Source organism: Pan paniscus, chromosome 7, assembly GCF_029289425.2.
Source record: "Pan paniscus chromosome 7, NHGRI_mPanPan1-v2.0_pri, whole genome shotgun sequence".
Taxonomy (NCBI): Eukaryota; Metazoa; Chordata; class Mammalia; order Primates; family Hominidae; genus Pan; species Pan paniscus.
Window position 1 is genome coordinate 70286828 of NC_073256.2, and position 20835 is coordinate 70307662.

Genomic DNA, 20835 nt, shown 5'->3' on the forward strand with positions numbered 1-20835 from the left:
AATTGAATTATATATTCACATAGTTTATAGGGCTCAATAATTTTCAATTCTGTAATAAGAAAGGAGCACCCTTAACCCCTCATTTTTATAGTTTGATGCTTCTTTTTTCTTAATGCTGCTACTAAATTTCAGCTCTTTCTGTTGTCACTCTTGCCTGAGTTCTGGGATGGCTACATTAATCTCTTGCTGTAGAGGTGATGGCTTTATTAAATGCAGTAATTTCATGCCAATTTTGATCACAGTTTCGTTTGTTCTAATGAATTGTTTTCTTGTAAGGGTTCTTAGGCAGACTGTTTTACATCTTCCTTTCCTTTTTCCCTGTACTTTCTTTGTATAGACCTTTTCTTTTCTTTTTTATTATGGTAAAATACACAAAAGTTACCATTAAAAAATTTTTAAATTGTACAATTTAGTGGCATATAGTACATTCACAGTGTTATTCAACAATCACTATCTACTTTCATAACATTTTATTCACTCCAAAAGAAAACTTTGTTATGCAGTCACTCCCTGTTGCCTTTCTACCAACCCCTAGCAACCTCTGTCTTGTCTTCCCTTCCCTTCCCTTTCCCTTCCCTTTCCCTTCCCCTCCCCTCTCTACCTCCCTCCTCCCTCCTCCCCTCCCCTCCCCTCCCCTTCCTTTCCCATCCCTCCCCTTCCCTTTCCTTTCCTATTTGGATGTTTTAAATTTTTTCTTATTGCTGAATTGCTGTAGCTAGAACTTTCAGTACAGTGTTGAATAGAAGTAGCAAAAATTATTATCCTTGTCTTGTTCCTGATTTGGGGGAAAAGCTCTTCATCTTTTGCCATTGAGTAGGACGTTATCTGTGCGTTTTTCTCACGATAAGTGCCCTTTATCATGTTCAGGAAGTTCTTTTCAATTTCTAGTTTGTTGAAATTTTTTTTTTAATCATGAAAGGGCATTTGATTTTGTCAAATGTGCATGTTTGTGTGTGTGTCAGGGGGGCAGTTTGGCATCAGTTGAGATGATTGTGTTTTTTCCCTCTATTTTATTTACGTGGTATATTAGATTGATATTTGTATGTAGAACCAATTTCCATTCCTGGGATAAATCCTAGTTTATTATAACGTATAATCTTTTTAATATGCTTCTGGATTCGTTAGCTAGTTTTGTTGAAGATGTTTGCATCTTTATAAGGCACAGTGGTTTATAGTTTCCTTGTTATGTCTTTGGGTTTGTTATCAGCATAATGCTGACCTTGCAGAATGAGTTAAAAAGTATTTCCACCTCTTTTTTGGAAGTGTTTGGAATTAATTCTTCTTTAAATATTTGATAGAATTCACCAATGAAGCCTTCTGTCCTAGGTTTTTTTTTTCTTGGGAGGTTTTTGATTACTGATTCAATCTCTTTACCCTTTATAGGTCTATTCATATTTTTTATTTCTTCGAGTCACTTTTGGTGGTCTGTGTGTTTCTATAGATTTGTCCATTTCATGTAGGTTATCTAATTTGTTGGCATACTATTGCTCATAGCATTCTTTTATGATCCTTTTTATTTCTGTAAAGTCAATAGCAATGTCTCTACTTTTATTTTTGATTTTAGCAATTCTCTTTGCTAACATCTAGATAGGCTAAAGTCTATCAGTTTTATTGATGTTTTTAATAACCAAACATTAATTTATTTTGTTGTTTTTATATTCTCCCTTTTGTTTATCAGTCTATCTCTTTCTTCTACTAGCTTAGGATTTAGTTTGCCTTTCTTTTTCTAGTTCCTTAAGATGTAAAGTTAGGTTATTTATTTGAGATTTCTGTTCTTTCTTAATGTAGGTGTATATAGCTATAAATGTCCCTCAGAGCTCTTTTTCCATATTTTTGTGTTATATTTTTGTTTTCACTTGTCTCAAAGTATTTTTTAATTTTCCTGCAGTTTGTTCTTTGACCTATTTGTTGCTTACGAGTATGTTCTTTAATTTACACTTTTTTTTTTTTTTTTTTTCCCTGAGATGGAGTCTATCTCTCTCGCCCAGGCTGGAGTGCAGTGGCATGATCTCAGCTCACTGCAACCTCTGCCTCCCGAGTTCAAGCAATTCTCCTGCCTTAGCTTCCCAAGTAGCTGGGATTACAGGCGCCTGCCAACACGCCCAGCTAATTTTTGTATTTTTTGTAGAGACAGGGTTTCACGGTGTTGGCCAGGCTGGTCTTGAACTCCTGACCTCATGATCCACCTGCCTTGGAATTTACACATATTTTGAACTTTTCAGTTTGCCTTATAATACTGATTTCTGGATTCATTCCATTGTGTTTCGACAAGATACTCTGTATGATTTGTCTTTTTAAATTTTCAAGACTTGTTTTGTTGCATTACATATGTTCTATCCTGGAGAACGTTCCATGTGCACTTGGAAAGACTGTTTTCTGTTGTTGGGTGGAGTGTTCTATAGATGTTAAGTCTAGGTGGTGTGTAATGTTCAAGGCCTCTATTTTCTTATTCTTTTCTCTACTTGTTCTACCCATCATTCAAGTTGGGTATTGAAGTCTCCAACTGTTATCATAGAGTGTCTGTTTCTCTATTCAGTTCTGTTAAATTTTGCTTATTATATTTTAGTACTCTCTTGTTAGGTGTGCACATGTTTATAATTCTTATGTCTTCTTAATGAATTGACCCCTTTATCAACATTTCATGTCCTAATCTGAGCTGTTTTTAAGTGGATTTTGTGAAATTACATTGAAAGTTATTCCCTTGGCTCTTCATAGATAACAGTTGGAGACATTGGAGCACTCTTTAAGATTCGTATTGGTCATACCAACTCTGGACCCTCCCCTTCCTGGCACTGCAAGGAGGTAAGGATATATCAACACTTTCCCATTCTTTGCAAAATCCTCTGCATATTCCTCTCAGGAGTCAACTCATCATGCCTATAATGAGTTGATAGAGTCCTGTACCTTTTTAGCCAGTGCTTTCTTCAAGGCAGAAGTATCATATGCCCTTAATAATTAATTAATTCTTAATTGATTGAGGGAGGCACCTTAACCAAGCAATTCTTTCACCTCTTTGCAAAGAAAAAAACGCCTGGGACTCTGGATAAACTCATATAGCTTCTTGATGTAGTGGCACTGCTGATAAAAAGATGACTAGCTGTATGTTATTTGCTTCAGAAATGTTGTAAAGATAGACCACTGTGTTGATGAAATAATAGTCTACTAGAAATGAATGCCAGCTTTGAAATTTAGTCTATTCATGCTAAGCAGGAAAATGCCCCTTGAGTATTTTTAAGATTAAAAAAAGGCTTAAATTTTCTACATTGTTCAGCATGAAACATCCTACTTATTAGCATGATTGTCAGTAAATGCAGATCTCCAACACTGGAAATCATAGAGCTTGTCATCCAATTTTATATATGGTGTATTTACATCTTCTGTCATTTCAAAATAAATGCTCTTTAACTAAACAAGTTCTCAAAATGTGCAGAAAATCTAGTCATATTCCTGATACTTTCGGCAAACTTACTCTTCTTGAGTTTTAACATGTGGAAGAATTAATGAAAAATTCATAGAAGATGAGTAATTCCTTAAAAACATTAAAAAATTCCATTAGCAGAAATATATAGTTGTTAATACCATCTTCTTTATGTTAAAGTTACAAACGATTCTGAAAGCAGAATGAAAAAATAAAACTCACCTTATGAAAATACAGAATGTTGAGGTTATATTTTAAAATTCAAAATTACTACCTGGCTTCTATGTGAAATGCTTTTATGCTATATAGAGCTTTTGAAGTATGATATTCAAATTGATTCTTAAGTGATCATATATGACAATATCTTTTTATCTTCCCTCTCAGTAAGGTAAACTAACATATGAAAATTATCATTAATCCTCCTGCCATTTCATTTGATAGCCAATAAGCAAGATTACATTCATTATGAACTTGGGATGCTGAGACAAAAAATTTTGTATTATGGAGGAATGATATAAAAATCAGGCTGAAAATTTCTATTGTCTTTCTCTCTATGGCAAGTATTCTCTCACTGCAAGGGAACTTTGCCTAAGGTTTACTTTGGCTCTTGTTGAGTACCTGTGAAGAAGAAACACATTCTTGATCCAAAGTTTCCTTCTGAATATAGAAAAGCCCTTATCCAGTTTATCCATTTTGGCAAATTAGGTAATGGTTTGAAAATTTTCTGTTCAATTCTTATAATACAGTTTAGAAGTTTGAAATTTGAAATTTTAATTAATCAACTTGTATGGGGATTTGAACAGAATCACTGATTCTATGATATCAACAATAATACATTTCCATAAAATAACCACATTGCTTTAGAAACTTAATCTTGATTTTTTTCAAGTTTAGTTAGGGAAGATTACAAAATAAAAAGTTCAAAATGTTAGGTTATTTTCTGCTTCTCAAATGATCAGCTTTGGGCCTTAATTAAAATAATCAAATCAGACAGTCTTGGCAGTAATAACCTTGCAAACAATAGTTTTTCTCACGGGTTCTCAGGAAGCCTTTCTAAAAGTGACATTACATTGTATCAGAATCACACTTAACATGCATTTATAAATGTGAATTCCTGAACCTGTCTGAGTCTCACAGACCTTAGTAGGATCAGGTACTGAAAATCTGACTTTTTTTCCTTTTTGAGACAGGGTCTCCGTCTATTGCCTAGGCTGGAGACCAGTGGCACGATCATGGCTCGCTGCAGCCTTGACTTCCCAGGCTCAAGCGATCCTCCCACCTCAGCCTCCCAAGTAGCTGGGACTATAGGCATGCACCACCACACCTGGCTAATTTTTTATTTTTTGTAGAGACAGGGTCTTGCCATGTTGCCCTGGTTGGTCTCAAACTCGTGGGCTCAAGCAATCTGCCCACCTTGGGCCCACAAAGTGCTGGGATTACAGGTGTGAGCCACTGTGCCTGGGTGAAAATCTGCCTTTTTAACAGGGTGATTTTAAAATCATTGAAGTTGAAAATCTCTGATTTAAGGCATTCTCAAAAGAGTAAGATTAATTTAATAGTTAAAATAACACCTCACTGAAGCTTTATTTCTAAAAATATTTTAATGAAAAAGTTATCTTTCTGTAAACATTTCATTATATTACAAATGAAACATCTGAATCCATTACAGAACACATCTGAATTCTTAAACATCAGAAAACATACTGAAGTTTTAAAGTAATTTTGAATATTTAGGTAGGCTAACAATCCTTACATTACCCTTGCACACTGGCATGCTTATTCACCATTTTGTGACATCAATTACTGGAACTCCAAGAGATACTGTAAAAGAATAATAGTACTCTATTCAGAAAAGGTTAGATTTTAGTATCAGAAAATATAATTTTTACTTTTTGATGATTTTCATATTTTTCAGTTCCTACCAGAAATTATTAACATTCTTGTTTAACTCCAGGATAAATGGATCAGGTATAATAGGTAACCATATAAATAATCAGTGCTTGAATTTTGTTCATTGCTAAGGATCCAAGGGGGGAACCATATCAGTTTGAATCTGTAGTGTATGAAATCTGACCTTATGCCAATATTTATAAAATCACTTTAAACCAAAAGTTAATTTCTAAGAAGTTGAAACAGGGAAATAATATATTTCTAAAAATGTAAACATCTCTTTCTAAACAGGAAAATATTAATGACATAAGATTTGGGAAGAAATTGCCATGTTTGACATAAACATTTCAAAATAGAAACACTAGAAATAGAAAATTTATCTGGGTGCAGTGGCACGTTGTCTGTAGTCCCAGCTACTCAGGAGGCTGAGGTGGGAGGATCACTTCAGCCTAGGAGTTGGCAACCAGCCTGGGCAACATAGCAAGATTTTGTCTCAAAAAAATAAATAAATAAATAGAAATAGGAAGATTTTTAGATAGAGGAAAGAAATGCCATTGTACCTGAGATGGCAGTAAAAGAAGAAATTAGCACTGTCAAATTATCAACAGTTTCTCATATTAAAAATAATTCTCTGAGCTAAGTGGCAGTCTTGAACAAAAACTTATTTGACACTTTGATAAAGCATTCCTATATTTTTAAAAGTAATATTATTGTTATTATAGATACAGCTGCATAATATGAATTCTGGAAAACAGTTTTATGTACCTGTTCAACGATGGTTGGCACGAGATCAAGAGGATGGGGAAATCTGTCGAGAATTTCCTCTTTTAAGTAAAGGACAACCCGTCCTTCCAGGTAGGAAAGATTCAACTCCAGGTAGCATGGATAAAACCTGTTTGCCTAAATGCTGAAGGACAGGGAACCAATAAACACATGTTGAGTAAATGAATGATTAAGGACTGCCAGTTTCTTATCACTTACCTCTCCGATGTGGCAGCTGCATCTAAATGCTTTTTAGTTGTTTCACATGCCAGCATTCAGGAGTATGTTCTTGTCAACAGCCCTATAGGAAGGTCGGCTGAAATGCTTCTTAATCAAAACAAGGAAATTAATTCTTAGGCGGTCATGAGAAAATTGAATGTCAAATGACGTTCCTCCAGGGCTAAGAAATGCAAGTCAGTGTATACTTTTCCCACTGGGCTCTGCCTCATTTTTGAAAATTTATCTATTTGATTAGGAAATAAAACACAACTGCTCAATGACTTTCTAAATGTCTGGCCGAAAGCAGAGATGTGTTCAAGCCTTGTGTAAATTTATGGCTGATAATAGGCTCTTGTTCTACTCAGGATTAGGTAGTCACTGCTCCCCAGCACAAGAATTCAGGGTGACTATCCATAAGAACCATTTGCTCTTGGGTCTGCTGGCCTCTGCCTTGGGGGAGAACGGGATAAGGGCATACGAGATTATTAAATAGACAATTGGCAAAAAATGGATTTTTCTCCAATCCAGACTATGTTCTGTTAAAAATGTGATGTTTTAATTTTCTAAATAAATAAATAAATGAGTAACATTAAGTCTTATCTGACATTAGGCTTAGGTCCATACCAACCTGTGTAGTTTTTTGAGGGAACATAGACTGGTAAACATTTGCACAGATTGATGATTCCTTTGTGGTTTTAAATAAGGTGTGATCACTTTTCTTAAGTTTCTGAAGTTAAAATATTTTTGAAAAGACATGAATAGCCCTAGTTACTGAAAAGTGAAGCAGGAGCATTGTTCTCACCATTCATAAGTATTTTTTTCACCATTTAGAAGCATTGTTATCACTATTCTTCCTCATCAGCCCACACGTTTCACCTGAGAAGATGTTCGCCATGTGCCCTATTCCTACCCATTGTTAGTAACAATGCAGAGGTGACTTTCTGCTGCTACTTCCCTCCATTTTAACTGTTAAAGTTCTGCTCAAAGAAGGCACACTCTACAAATATGTTCTGATTTTACTTGTCTTCTGTGTAGGGCTTGACCCTTATGGTTTATTAATAAACATTTTTCTTTTCAGTTTCAGGACATGGCTTGGTATTCTAACCATACCCTATCATATGTATCTATAAATTTGATAAGCCTTTAGTTATCTAGGTCAGTGGTAGATACAGCAAATGATGATTTACCCTTGCCATATTTTTATCTAATATTCTAGCTAAGATTGATGCTGTGTCTGAAATGCTATCATTACAAATAAGTTAACACTCTTCACTAGAGGTAGACACATAAGTTCTAGGTGGTACAAATAACGAAAGCTGGATTAATGTCTTTTTTGCTATATTTTATTCCTTTAAGAGTATAAAAAGTAATGGTAGTTATTCATCATTTAAGACAACAGTAACTCTAAAAGTGTTTGCCCAGTTTACCAGTATACTATCATGTGTACGTGAAAAAAAGTTTGTTGTAATTATGGAATTATTTTCCTGCGAAGGATAAAGGTTCCTAACAAAACACCAAAAGTGGGCTCACAGGCTGTGTGAGCTACTTTTAAACAAATTTTATTTTTAATTGTGATAATTAACACAAACATTAACCTTACTACCTTAAACATTTTTAAGTGTACAGTTCACTTGTGTTAAGTGTATTCACATTGTTATGCAACAGATCTTTAGAACTTCTGCATCTTACAAAGCTGAAACTCTATATCCATTAAATACTGATTCCCCCCAATCCCCATCCTGCTGCACTTCTCTCAGCCCTTGGGAACCACATTTCTACTTTCTGTTTCTATGATTTTAACTACTTTAGATACATCATATGAGTGTAAGCATACAGTTTTTGTCCTTTTGTGACTGGTTTATTTGACCTAATGTAATGTCTATGGTATACCATGTTAACAGAATTTTTATTCTTTTTAAGACTGCGTATTACTCTATCATATGTATATACCACAATTTCTTTATCCATTCATCTGACAGTGGACATTAGGCTTGCTTCCACCTTCTACCTATTGTGAATCATGTTGTAATGACCATGGGTGTGCAAATTTAAATATCTCTTTGAGATTCTACTTTGAACTCTTTTGGGTGTGTATCTAGAAATGGGGTTGCTGAATTATATGGTAATTCCGTTTTAAATTTTTTGAGGAACCTCCTTACCTTTTTCCATAGTAGTTGGACAATTTTACATCCCACAAGGGTTCCAATTTCTCTGCATTCTCCCCAACACTTGTTTTTTTTTTCTATTGATACTGGCCATCCTAATGGGTGTGAGGTAGTTTTTCATTGTGGTTTTCATTTGCATTTCTGTAATAATTAGTGATGTTGAATTTTTGTAGGCTTGTAGGCCATTTGTATATATTCTTTGATGAATTGTCTATTCAAGCTCTTTGCCTATTTTTAAATTGGATTGTCTCTTTTTCATGTGTTATTGTTTAGTTGAAGGAGTTCCTTATTTTTTCTGGATATTAGCCTCTTATCAGATATATGATTGGGAAATATTTTTTGCAACTCCATAAGTTGCTTGTTTACACTAATGATTGTTGCCTTTGCTGTGCAGAAGTTTTTAAGTTTGATGTAGCCCCATTTGTTTATGTTTGTTTTTGTTGCATGTGATTTTGGTGTCATATTCAAGAAATAACTGCCAAATTTGATATCCTGAAGGTTTTCTCTTAAGATTTCATCTAGGAGTTTTATGTATTTAGATTTTTATGGTTAGGTCTTTAATCCATTTTTAGTCAATATCTATATTGATGTAAGATAAAGATTCAACTTTATTTATTTATTTATTTGCATGTGGATATCCAGTTTAGTCAACACCATTTATCGACGAGACTGCCTTCCTCCTTGTGTGGTCTTGGCACCCTTGTCAAAATCATTTCACTGTATAATCGAGGGCTTTTTTCTGAGTTCTCTACTCTATTCTATTAGTCTGTCTATCTTTATCCCAGCACCACACTGCCTTTATTACTGTTGCTTTGTCATATGTATTAAAATCAAGAAGTGTGAGGCTTATAACTTTGATCATTTCAAGATTGTTTTGACTATTCAGGGATCTCTTGGCAATCTACATGAATTTTTGGATTTTTTCCTATTTCTGTAAAAATTGCTGTTGAGATTTTGATAGGGACTGCATTTAATCTTTAGATTGCTTTGGGTAAGGTAGACATTTTAACAATATTAAGTCTTCTAACCTACAAACTTGGGGTGTCTTTCCATTTATTTGTTTCTTTAATTTATTTTAACAACGTTTTGTAGTTTTCACTGTACATATCTTTCACTGCCTTGGTTTAGTATTAAGTATAGTATTTTATTGTTTTTGGTGCTATTGTAAATGCAATTGTTTTCTTAATTTCTTTTTGTATTATTCTTTGTTAGTATATAGTAACGCAGCTGCTTTTTGAGTGTTGATTTTGTTGTTTTAACAATTTTTTTTGTGTGGAGCCTTTTAGAGTTTTCTACATATATAACCTGCAAACAGCGATAATCTTGCTTCTTCTCTTCCAAGTTGGTTATCTTTTATTTGTTTTTCTTGTTTTAATTGCAATACCTAGAACTTTCAGTCATATGTTGAATAGAAATGATGAGAGTGGGCATCCTTGTCTTTTTCATGATCTTAGAGGAAAAGTTTTTTTTTCTTTCATCAATAAGTATTGTGTTAGCTGTGAGCTTTTTATATATTGCCATTATTATGTTGAGATAGTTTCCTTCTTTTCCTAGTTTGTTGAGAGTTTTTATCAAGGAAGGATGTTGGATTATAAGAATGCTTTTTCTGCATTGATGAAGTTTTTTGTTTTTTGTCTTTCATTCTGTTAATGTGGCATGTTACATTGATTGATTTTCATATGTGGAACCATCCTTGTATATCTAGGTGTAAAGGCAACTTGGTCATGCTGTATGTGCTGGGGGTAGGAGGGGGAGCTTCAGCATGTAAAATGCCATGAATTTTCCTACTGACTTCGATGAGGTTCTTTTTGTCTTTGGGCTTGCCTGGGTGCAGGAACCTCTTAGGCGGTTTCTGGGGTTCTCACAAAGGCAAATGTTCCAAGCATTGTTGTTATGATGGTGTCTCTGTGGGCAAATGCATTTTGCGGATGCCCTATGGGTACTTTTTAATGAAACAACTATTTTGTATTTCAGTTTACCCAGTAGAACCCTGGGTAAATATGTCAATTAAGAAAATTTCAGTTCATTTTTATTATATATTTGTCTTTTAAGTTCTTACATGGAAAATAAAAGAAGAATACCTCTGATTAGAATAGCACAAAGGTGATAGACCACTGTTACTCTGATCCCCCTCTGCTTGTTTTCTCTCTCCAACTTTAGCATAGTTATTTGGTTTTTAAAAAAGGAAAAATGAAATTTTGGTTAGAAAAATAATAAGGAAGCCTGAGTGTGGTGGTTTACACTTGTAATCCCAGCACTTTGGGAGGCTAAGTCAGGTGGATCTCTTGAGTTCAAGACCAGCCTGGGCAACATGGTAAAACCCCATCTCTATTAAAAAATATAAAATTATATATTATGAATATGTAATATAATATAATGTTATATAATTATATTATTATATATACATAATTATATATATAATATATACATAATGATATATAAATGATATATATGAGATATATAAATGATATATATGATATATAAATGATATATATATGAGATATATATATATATGAGAAAATTAGCTGGGCATGGTAGCACATGCCTGTAGTCCCAGCTAGTCAGGAGCCTGAGGAGGGAGGATCGCTTGAGTCTGGGAGGTTGAGGATGCAGTGAGCCATGATTGTTCCACTGCATTCCAGCCTGAGTGACAGAACCAGACCCTGTATAAAAAAAAAAAGAAATCTTTAGATTCTTTAGAAAAGGATTGTCAAGTTTACAATCCCAGAAAGTAAATAAAACTTCCCTCAATAGTTCCTACTTATAAACCTTCTGCATGAGCTGAGGAGGGAATGGAATATGAAAGAATATCAACTGATGTGAAAATCCAGAGGATGGAGCTGGTGTGGGAGGGCAGTGCAGAACTGTGCTTGAATTCACAGAATTCTTCAATTAGAATCTTTTTCTCTTCTTCTGGTACTTCACGCCCATGAATATCAGGTATTTTATTATTATCCTACAGGTCCCTGAGGTTCTTTTTTTTTAAAAAGTATTTTTCTGTGTTGTTAGATTGGATGATTTCTATTTATCTGTCTTCAAGCTCATTTGTGCTTTCCTCTGTTCTCTCCAGTCTGCTCTTGAGCCTCTTCAGTGAGTTTTAAAATTTGTTTATGATGCTTTTTTTCAGTTCTAAAATTTCTATTTAGTTCTTCTTTAAATTTTCTATTTCTTTGTGGGGATTTTCTATTTCTCCATTGGTTTTAAGAGTGTTCATGCTTGTTTGTAGTAACATTTGTGTCCCGACTGCTTTAAAATCTTTGCCAGATAATCAGTACCCGTGTCATCTCAATGGTGATGTCTCCATTCTCTTTTCCCATGTGAGCTGATATTTTTCTTGTTCTTAATATTCTGAGTATTCTTATTATATTCTGGGCATTTTACATATTATTATATGAGACACTAGTTCTTATTTAAATCCTAAGGAGAATGTTGATATTTTTGTTTTAGTATATAGTTGACTACTGGTTAATTTCAGGTTATAAATCCTAACCTGTCTTCTGTGGGCTGTGGTTCCAATGCCAGTTCAGTTCTTAAAGCCACTACAGTTCTTGGATCTTTCTTTTGGTCCTTTGCTTAGAAAACTGAGGCTTTAATCAGAGAAATGCGAATCAAAACCACTATGAGATATCATCTCACACCAGTTAGAATGGCAATCATTAAAAAGTCAGGAAACAACAGGTGCTGGAGAGGATGTGGAGAAATAGGAACACTTTTACACTGTTGGTGGGACTGTAAACTAGTTCAACCATTGTGGAAGTCAGTGTGGCGATTCCTCAGGGATCTAGAACTAGAAATACCATTTGACCCAGCCATCCCATTACTGGGTATATACCCAAATGACTATAAATCATGCTGCTATAAAGACACATGCACACGTATGTTTATTGCGGCATTATTCACAATAGCAAAGACTTGGAACCAACCCAAATGTCCAACAATGATAGACTGGATTAAGAAAATGTGGCACATATACACCATGGAATACTATGCAGCCATAAAAAATGATGAGTTCATATCCTTTGTAGGGACATGGATGAAATTGGAAACCATCATTCTCAGTAAACTATCGCAAGAACAAAAAACCAAACACCGCATATTCTCACTCATAGGTGGGAATTGAACAATGAGATCACATGGACACAGGAAGGGGAATATCATACTCTGGGGACTGTGGTGGGGAGGGGGGAGGGGGGAGGGATAGCATTGGGAGATATACCTAATGCTAGATGACGAGTTAGTGGGTGCAGCGCACCAGCATGGCACATGTATACATAGGTAACTACCCTGCACAATGTGCACATGTACCCTAAAACTTAAAGTATAATAAAAAAAAAAAAAAAAAAAAAGAAAGAAAATTGAGGCTTTAGTTATCCTGTTGTGCTGTGCACTTCTGCAGTCTTCCTGTTTGGAAGGAAGACCCTATTGAAGCCCAGTTCCACCAAACAGAAGAGAAAGTTCTCTCCTTCAGAATGTTGGCTCCAATGTGCTCTTCTTCCTAGGCACAGGGATGTAAGAAAATAGAGAAATGCAAGTAAAAAAATGGTAGCATGTCTGCATCTTCTCATCTTTATATTTGAGGAGTTCCCTTTCCTGCCTCCTGAACCAGAACTAGAGGGCTTCTACCAAGCCCCCATATCTGAGGTCCCAGTACCTATTTCCAGGTCTCTGGTGCATTGAATCCAGGCTGGGGGACTGTGGAGGAGGAAAAATGGTAAACTCACAGATGCTTGGTGTTACTTTAAATGTTGGTCTTCTTCCCCATTCCTCCTGCTGCTGTTCATGTTTTGATCTTCATATAGCTGTTCTATGCATTCTGTCAAAGTTTTATAGCTGCATTCAGTAGGAGAGACTGGATGGTGTGGGTTACTCCATATTACCTGGAATTAGAACTCTTGATTGGATTTCTGTACAGTAGTCCCCGCTTATCCATGGTTTTTCTCTCCTTGGTCTCAGTTCTTCAAAGTCACTTGCTGTCCAAAAATATTAAATGTAAAATTCCAGAAACAGACAATTCATAAATTTTAAGTTATGTCCCATTCTGAGTGTAATGAAATCTTCTGCTGTCCTGCTCCATCCTGCCCTGATGTGAATCACCCCTTTCTCTAGTGAATCCATGCTGTGTATGCTCTCTGCCTGTGCATCACTTAGTAGCCATCTTGGTTATTATATCGACTGTCACAGCATCGTAGTGCTTGTGTTCAAGCAACCCTTATTTTACTGAATAATGGCCTCAAAGTGCAAGAACAGTGATGCTGGCAATTTGGATATTTCAAAGAGAAGCCGTAAAGTACTTCCTTTAAGTGAAAAGGTGAAAGTTATTGAATTGATATGGAAAGAAAAAAAAAGTATGTCAAATTTGCTAAGATTTGTGGTAAGAACAAGTTTTCTGTCTGTGAAATTGTGACCAGCATATTGTTATAATTAATCAATTTTATTGTTATTGTTAATCTCTTATGGTGCCTAATTCGTAAACTAAACTTTATTATAGGTATGTATCAATAGGGAAAAACATAGTATATATAGAATTTTTTACTGTCTGTGGTTTCTGGCATCCACTGGGGATCTTGGAACTTTTCCACCATGGATAAGGGGAGATTTCTGTATGTAATTTTCTGTTATATGAGTACTGCTTGGCACTGAAAGTTTTTTTTTTTATGTTGTCAGTGACAATATATGAAGTGAATGTGGCAACGGGTGAGCTATGGAATGCTGGAACAGTAGCAAACGTCTACATTTCCATCCATGGGGAAAAGGGAGATACAGGATCCAGACAACTATTTAGATCGAAGAGCTCCTTCAATTTTTTAAGAGGACAAGTAAGCAAAATGCCCTTTGATTTTAAAAAGATTAATCATGGTAAAAACACATAAAATAAGATTTACTGTTGTAACTATTTTAAGAGTTTTTAATTTCACAGTTTAGTAATGTTAAGTATATTCACATTTCTGTGCAACAGATCATCAGAACTTTTTCATCTTCCAAAATAGGTAATCTAATAATTAACAACTCCCCATTTCTCCTTCCCTTCAGTCCCTAGTAACCACCATTCTACTTTCTATTTCTGTGCATTTACTTCAGATACCTCATGTAAGGGAAATAATATAGTAATTGTCTTTTGTGACTGGCTTATTTCACTTAGCATAATGTCCTCAAGATTCATCCATGTTATAGCATGTGACAGTATTTCCTTTCTTTTTAAGGCTGAATAATACTCCATTGTGTGTAAACAAACAAACTACATTTTGTTTATGATTTCATTGATTAATGGACATCTGGGTTGCCTCCACCTCTTGGCTATTGTGAATAATGCTACTGTGTACATAGGGGTGCAGATATCTCTTTGAGCTCATCTTTTCAAATTGTTTTTGAGACATATTTAGAAGTGGGATTGAGGGATCATATGGTAGTTTGTTTTTAATTTTTTGAAACTACTGTGCTGTTTTGCATAGCAATTGTACCATTTTACAATCCCACCAGCAGTGCACAAGGGTTCCAGTTTTGCCATCTCCTTGCCAAGACTTGTTTTTTTTTTTTATGTAACCATCCTAATGGCTATGAAGGGATATCTCATTGCTTTCGATTTACATTTCTTTATTTATTAGTGATGTTGAACATCTTTCATATGTTTATTGGCCACTTGTATATAATCTTTGGAGAAATGTTTGTTCAAGTCCTTTGCCCATTTTAGGGTTGGGTTATTTGTAGGAATAGAAAACCAAATACTGTATGTTCTCACTTATACGTGGAGCTCATTATAGGGTACTCATGGACACAATGAGAGCAACAATAGACACTAGGGTGTGGAGAGGGATGTGAGAGAAGGAGTCAAGGATTGAAAAACTGTTGGGTACTATGCTTAGTACCTGGGTGATGGGATCATTCATATCCCAAACCTCAGCATCACACAATATACCCAGTTAACACACCTGCACATGTACTGCCTGAATCTAAAATAAAAGTTGAAAAAGAAAAAATTGGGTTATTTCTTTTTTTTGTTGTTGAATTGTAGAAGTTCTTTATTTATTCTGGAACTTAAACCTTTGTATTTCCTCTTTGTTGAAATTCTCACTTGGTTCATTCATCACTCTCTTGATGTCTGTATCTTTGTGACTGTTATTTTGAATTCTCTGTTGAGTAAATCACTTAGTTCCATTTCTGGAAATTAATCTTGTTCTTTTTTTTGGGACATATTCCCCTTTTTTCTTCATTTTCTTTGACTCTTTCTATTAGTTTCTATGCATTAGATAAGACAGCCACCTCTCCCAATCTTGTGAGACTGGCTTCATGTAGGAAATAGACCTCACTGATCAACTTGGCAGAGATTAAGTGCCTCTCAAACTTTTGCATTTGTCCCAACTACTGTCTTTGTTTTTAGTGGCCCCCAGGAGTTTAGGGTGTGCCAAGTCCTGTCAGTGCCCCAGAGATAGGTAAGATAGAAGTCAGTCTCTTGAGAAGCAGCTGGAAAAGATGAATTGCTAGATGTGTGATCAAGTTCGTTTTTTCCTCAGGCAGAAACTCAGAGCTGGAGTTTATCTCTCACTCACTCTGCATTAAGCTGGGGAGGGGATCTGTGGCAAATGCCTGCACTCCTATTCAGACCACACAGTTGCATTGCTGTTTGTTGCTCCCAAGAGCCTAGCAAATGCCCAGTTTCATCAGTTCTTAGAGACAGGTGGGTCAGCTGGAGACTTGTTCTATCTCTGGAATGAACCAGGGGAAAGAGCTGTATGAAGTGTGCAGACAGTAGACTACTGATTGCTTGTTCTGTCACCGCCTGGATGCAAGATAATTAAAAATGTAACCCATGGAAATCGTTGGGAAACTTGACATTAGGTGTACAGTCAAACCCCTTTCAAAGAAAAACTGGGTGCTGGGGGTTTTTGCCTGCTCTCTCTGCATGAAGCCAGGAGAAAGCTGCTGGAAGTGCTCCTTATGTGTTTAAAGCATCTCTTCATTCTCTGTGGTCCCTGGGGTACTTGAGAATGCCTATCCCCATCAGCTCCTACAGCTAGGTGGTTTAAAGGCCAGTCCCTCAGGTAGAAGCTGTAAAATATGGGACATTCGATGTATGGACAAACTCCTTCCAGGGAGAAGATGAAGATTGGCTTTATCGCCAGAGCCAGCTGGGGAAGAAGGCATGTCTGTTCAGGTGCACAAAGGACTTCTAATTACTTGACTTATCACCAACCAGATGCTGGCTAATTAGAAGCTCAACTCTGGGACAACATCTAAGAAAGTGCAAGTCCAACCTTTTGTAGTGAGAAAATGGGATTTGGGTATTTTTGCCTGCTTGCTCTGTGCTAAGCCTTATGTGGGATAGCTGCTGGAAGTGTTCTTGTACCCAGTTAAAATTGCCTCTTTGTTCTCTGTGGTACCAGGGAATTCTCAAATGCTGAGCCCCCACATTTCCAGAGGTAGGTGATTTAGGAGCCAGTTGTTTAGGTGGGAGCTATGAAAGTTGGGATGCTCAGTGTGTGGAGAAACTCTTTTCAGGGAGAAGCTGGAGACTTGGTTTTATTGCTGGAGTTAGCTAGGGTGAGAAGACATGGGAAGTACCCACATGCCTATTGAGGCTCTGGGAACTTTACTAATTTCCTGCCCTCTAGGCTTCCACATGTACTCTAGTTAAAGCCCTGACCCCCGGACAGCAGCTGGGATTGTGTGCAGTCAGACCTCTTCCAGGGAGAAACTGGAAGTTAGATAATTTTCCTTGCTTACTCTGCACTAAGTCTAGGGGTATAGCTGCCTGTTTAAAATGACCTCCTAGTTCTCTGTGGTCCCAGGGGATTTTCAAATGCCAAGCCCCATCTGTTCTCAGAGGCAGTTGATGTAGGAGCCAATCCCTTGGATAGCAACCATAAAATTTAGGTTTTCTCCTCCACAATCCCTCAATCTGGATTCAATGCACCAGAAACCTGGAAATAGGCACTGGACCTCAGATATGGGGGCTCAGTAGAAGCCCTCTAGTTCTGGTTCAGGAGGCAGGAACGGGAACTCCTCACATATAGAGAAGGTGCAGACATGCCACTTTTTTTTTACTTTCATTTTTCTATTTTTGTACATCCCCATGCCTGGGAAGAGGAGCACACGGGAGCCATCATTTTGAAGGAGAGGAACTTGTGCTTTTGTTTGGTAGAGCTGGGCTTCAATGGGGTCTTCCTTACAAATAGGAAGACTGCAGAATTGCACAGCACAACAGGATAACTAAAGGACAGAAATGGAAGAGTGGATCCTATGTCCAGAATTCTGTCTCATTTGAAGGCTGCCTGAGAAACTGGTTTATGTCTCCCCTAACTTGGAGCCATGACAGAAAAGGCAGATAGTTTGGAAGCCTGGAAAAACAGAGGCCAGCCCTGCAGCCTGTTTTTTGCAGCAGAGATTCTTCAGTACAGCAGAGAGACAATAAGACAAGAAAGAGATTGTGGGCTCCAGATGAAAAACAAACACTTCCTTTTTGAAGCTGGAGAAGCTCCTGACTGTGCAGTGCTATTTCTGGGGTGTGGTTTGCGGCAGGAGCTTATCTCAGCTTTTTCTACCTGTTTCGGTGTGGATATTTTCTCAGTTTCCCAGTGTGTGTGTGTTGCAACAAGTGTCTGAATTTCTCTCAAAATGAATTGTTGTATTTGTATTTGTTTATTTGGTACGTCCATGGAAGAATTGAAAGTCAGAAACCTCCAGTCTGCCATATTGCTGACATCACCCAACCCAATGACGGTTTAAAGAGTGAGTTGTTAATAACAGGCTCTGAAATTGAGGCAATAATTAATAGCCTACCAAACAAAAAAAGGCCAGGACCAGACAGATTCAAAGCCGAATTCTACCAGAGGTACAAAGAGGAGCTGGTACCATTCCTTCTGAAACTATTCCAATCAATAGAAAAAGAGGTAATCCTCTCTAACTCATTTTATGAGGCCAGCATCATCCTGATACCAAAACCTGGCAGAGACACAACAAAAAAAGAGAATTTTAGACCAATATCCCTGATGAACATCAGTGCAAAAATCCTCAATAAAATACTGGCAAACCGAATCCAGCAGCACATCAAAAAGCTTATCCATCGCGATCAAGTGGGCTTCATCCCTGGGATTCAAGACTGGTTCAACATATGCAAATCAATAAACGTAATCACAAGCATTCCTATACACCAATAACAGACAAACAGAGAGCCAAATCATGAGTGAACTTCCATTCACAATTGCTACAAAGAGAATAAAACACCTAGGAATACAACTTAGAAGGGATGTGAAGGACCTCTTCAAGAAGAACTACAAACCACTGTTCAACGAAATAAAAGATGACACAAACAAATGGAAGAACATTCCATGCTTATGGATAGGAAGAATCAATATCATGAAAATAGCCATACTGCCCAAGGTAATTTATAGATTTAATGCCATCCCCATCAAGCTACCAATCACTTTCTTCACAGAATTGGAAAAAACTACCTTCAAGTTCATGTGGAACCAAAAAAGAGCCTGCATTGCCAAGACAATCCTAAGCCAAAAGAACAAAGCTGGAGGCATCATGCTACCTGACTTCAAGCTATACTACAAGGCTACAGTAACCAAAACAGCATGGTACTGGTACCAAAACAGATATATAGACCAATGGAACAGAGCAGAGGCCTCAGAAATAACACCACACATCTACAACCATCTGATCTTTGACAAACCTGACAAAAACAAGAAATGGGGAAAGGATTCCCTATTTAATAAATGGTGCTGGGAAAACTGGCTAGCTGAAACTGTAGAAAGCTGAAACTGGATCCCTTCCTTACACCTTATACAAAAATTAATTCAAGATGGGTTAAAGACTTAAATGTTAGATCTAAAACCATAAAAACTCTAGAAGAAAACCTAGGCAATACTATTCAGGACATAGGCATGGGCAAGGACTTCATGACATAAACAGAAAAGCAATGATAACGAAAGCCAAAATAGACATATGGGATGTAATTAATCTAAAGAGCTTCTGCACAGCAGAAGGAACTACCATCAGAATGAACAGGCAACCTACAGAATGGGAGAAAAGTTTTGCAATCTACCCATCTGACAAAAGGCTAATACCCAGAATCTATAAAGAACTTAAACAAATTTACAAGAAAAAAAACACAACCCCATCAAAAAGTGGGCAAAGGATATGAACAGACGCTTATCAAAAGAAGACATTTATGTGGCCAAAAGACACATGAAAAAATGCTCATCATCACTGGTCATCAGAGAAATGCAAATTAAAACCACAATGAGATACCATCTCACACCAGTTAGAATGGCGATCATTAAAAAGTCAGGAAACAACAGGTGCTGGAGAGGATGTGGAGAAATAGGAACACTTTTACAATGTTGGTGGGAGTGTAAACTAGTTCAACGATTGTGGAAGACAGTGTGGCGATTCCTCAAGGATCTAGAACTAGAAATACCACTTGACCCAGTGATCCCATTACTGGGTATATACCCAAAGGATTATAAATCATGCTACTATAAAGACACATGCACGTGTATGTTTATTGTGTCACTATTCACAATAGCAAAGACTTGGAACCAACCCAAATGTCCAACAAGGATAGACTGGATCAAGAAAATGTGGCACATATACACCATGGAATACTCTGCAGCCATAAAAAAGGATGAGTTCATGTCCTTTACAGGGACATGGATGAAGCTGGAAACCATCATTCTGAGCAAACTATCACAAGGACAGAAAACCAAACACCGCATGTTCTCACTCATAGGTGGGAACTGAACAATGAGAACACTTGGACACAGGGCAGGGAACATCACACACAGGGGCCTGTCGTGGGGTGGGAGGGCAGGGGGAGGGATAGCATTAGGAGAAATACCTAATGTAAATTATGAGTTAATGAGTGCAGCAAACCAACATGGCACATGTATACCTATGTAACAAACCGGCATGTTGTGCACATGTACCCTAGAACTTAAAGTATAATAATAAAATAAAAACCAAAATAAAAACAGAAAAAAAGAGTGAGTTTTTAAATTTCCACATATATGTGAATATTTCAGTCACCTACTATTATTTTCTAGTTTTGTTCCACCATGATTGGAAAAGATACTTTATATTATTTTAATTTTCTTAAATTTGTTAAGACTTGTTTGTGAACTAACTTGTGATCTCTCATGGATAATGTTCCGTGTTTTTTGGTGGTTCTGTATATGTCTGTTAGGACCAATTGGTTTATGGTGTTGGTCATGTCCACTTGCTTTATTGATCTTTTGTTTCATTTTTCTATCCATTGTTGAAAGTGGGGCATTGAAATCTCCTAGTATTGTGTTGCTGTCTATTTCTCCCTTCAATTTTGTAAAAGTTTGCTTTATATGTATGTGTATGTATGTATATATATGGATACATACTTATACAGGT

The 20835-nt window shown here is 36.5% G+C and overlaps 1 protein-coding gene across 1 annotated transcript in view; it reads left to right on the forward strand.

The window, feature by feature from the left end:
• RP1 (RP1 axonemal microtubule associated) overlaps positions 1–20835 on the forward strand; it is a 333216-nt gene that overhangs the window by 95543 nt on the left and 216838 nt on the right. The window contains exons 6-8 of the mRNA XM_057303012.2: positions 2716–2802; positions 6031–6163; positions 14119–14270. Coding sequence (XP_057158995.2) covers positions 2716–2802; positions 6031–6163; positions 14119–14270 — 372 coding nt within the window. The remainder of the gene's footprint in view (positions 1–2715; positions 2803–6030; positions 6164–14118; positions 14271–20835) is intronic.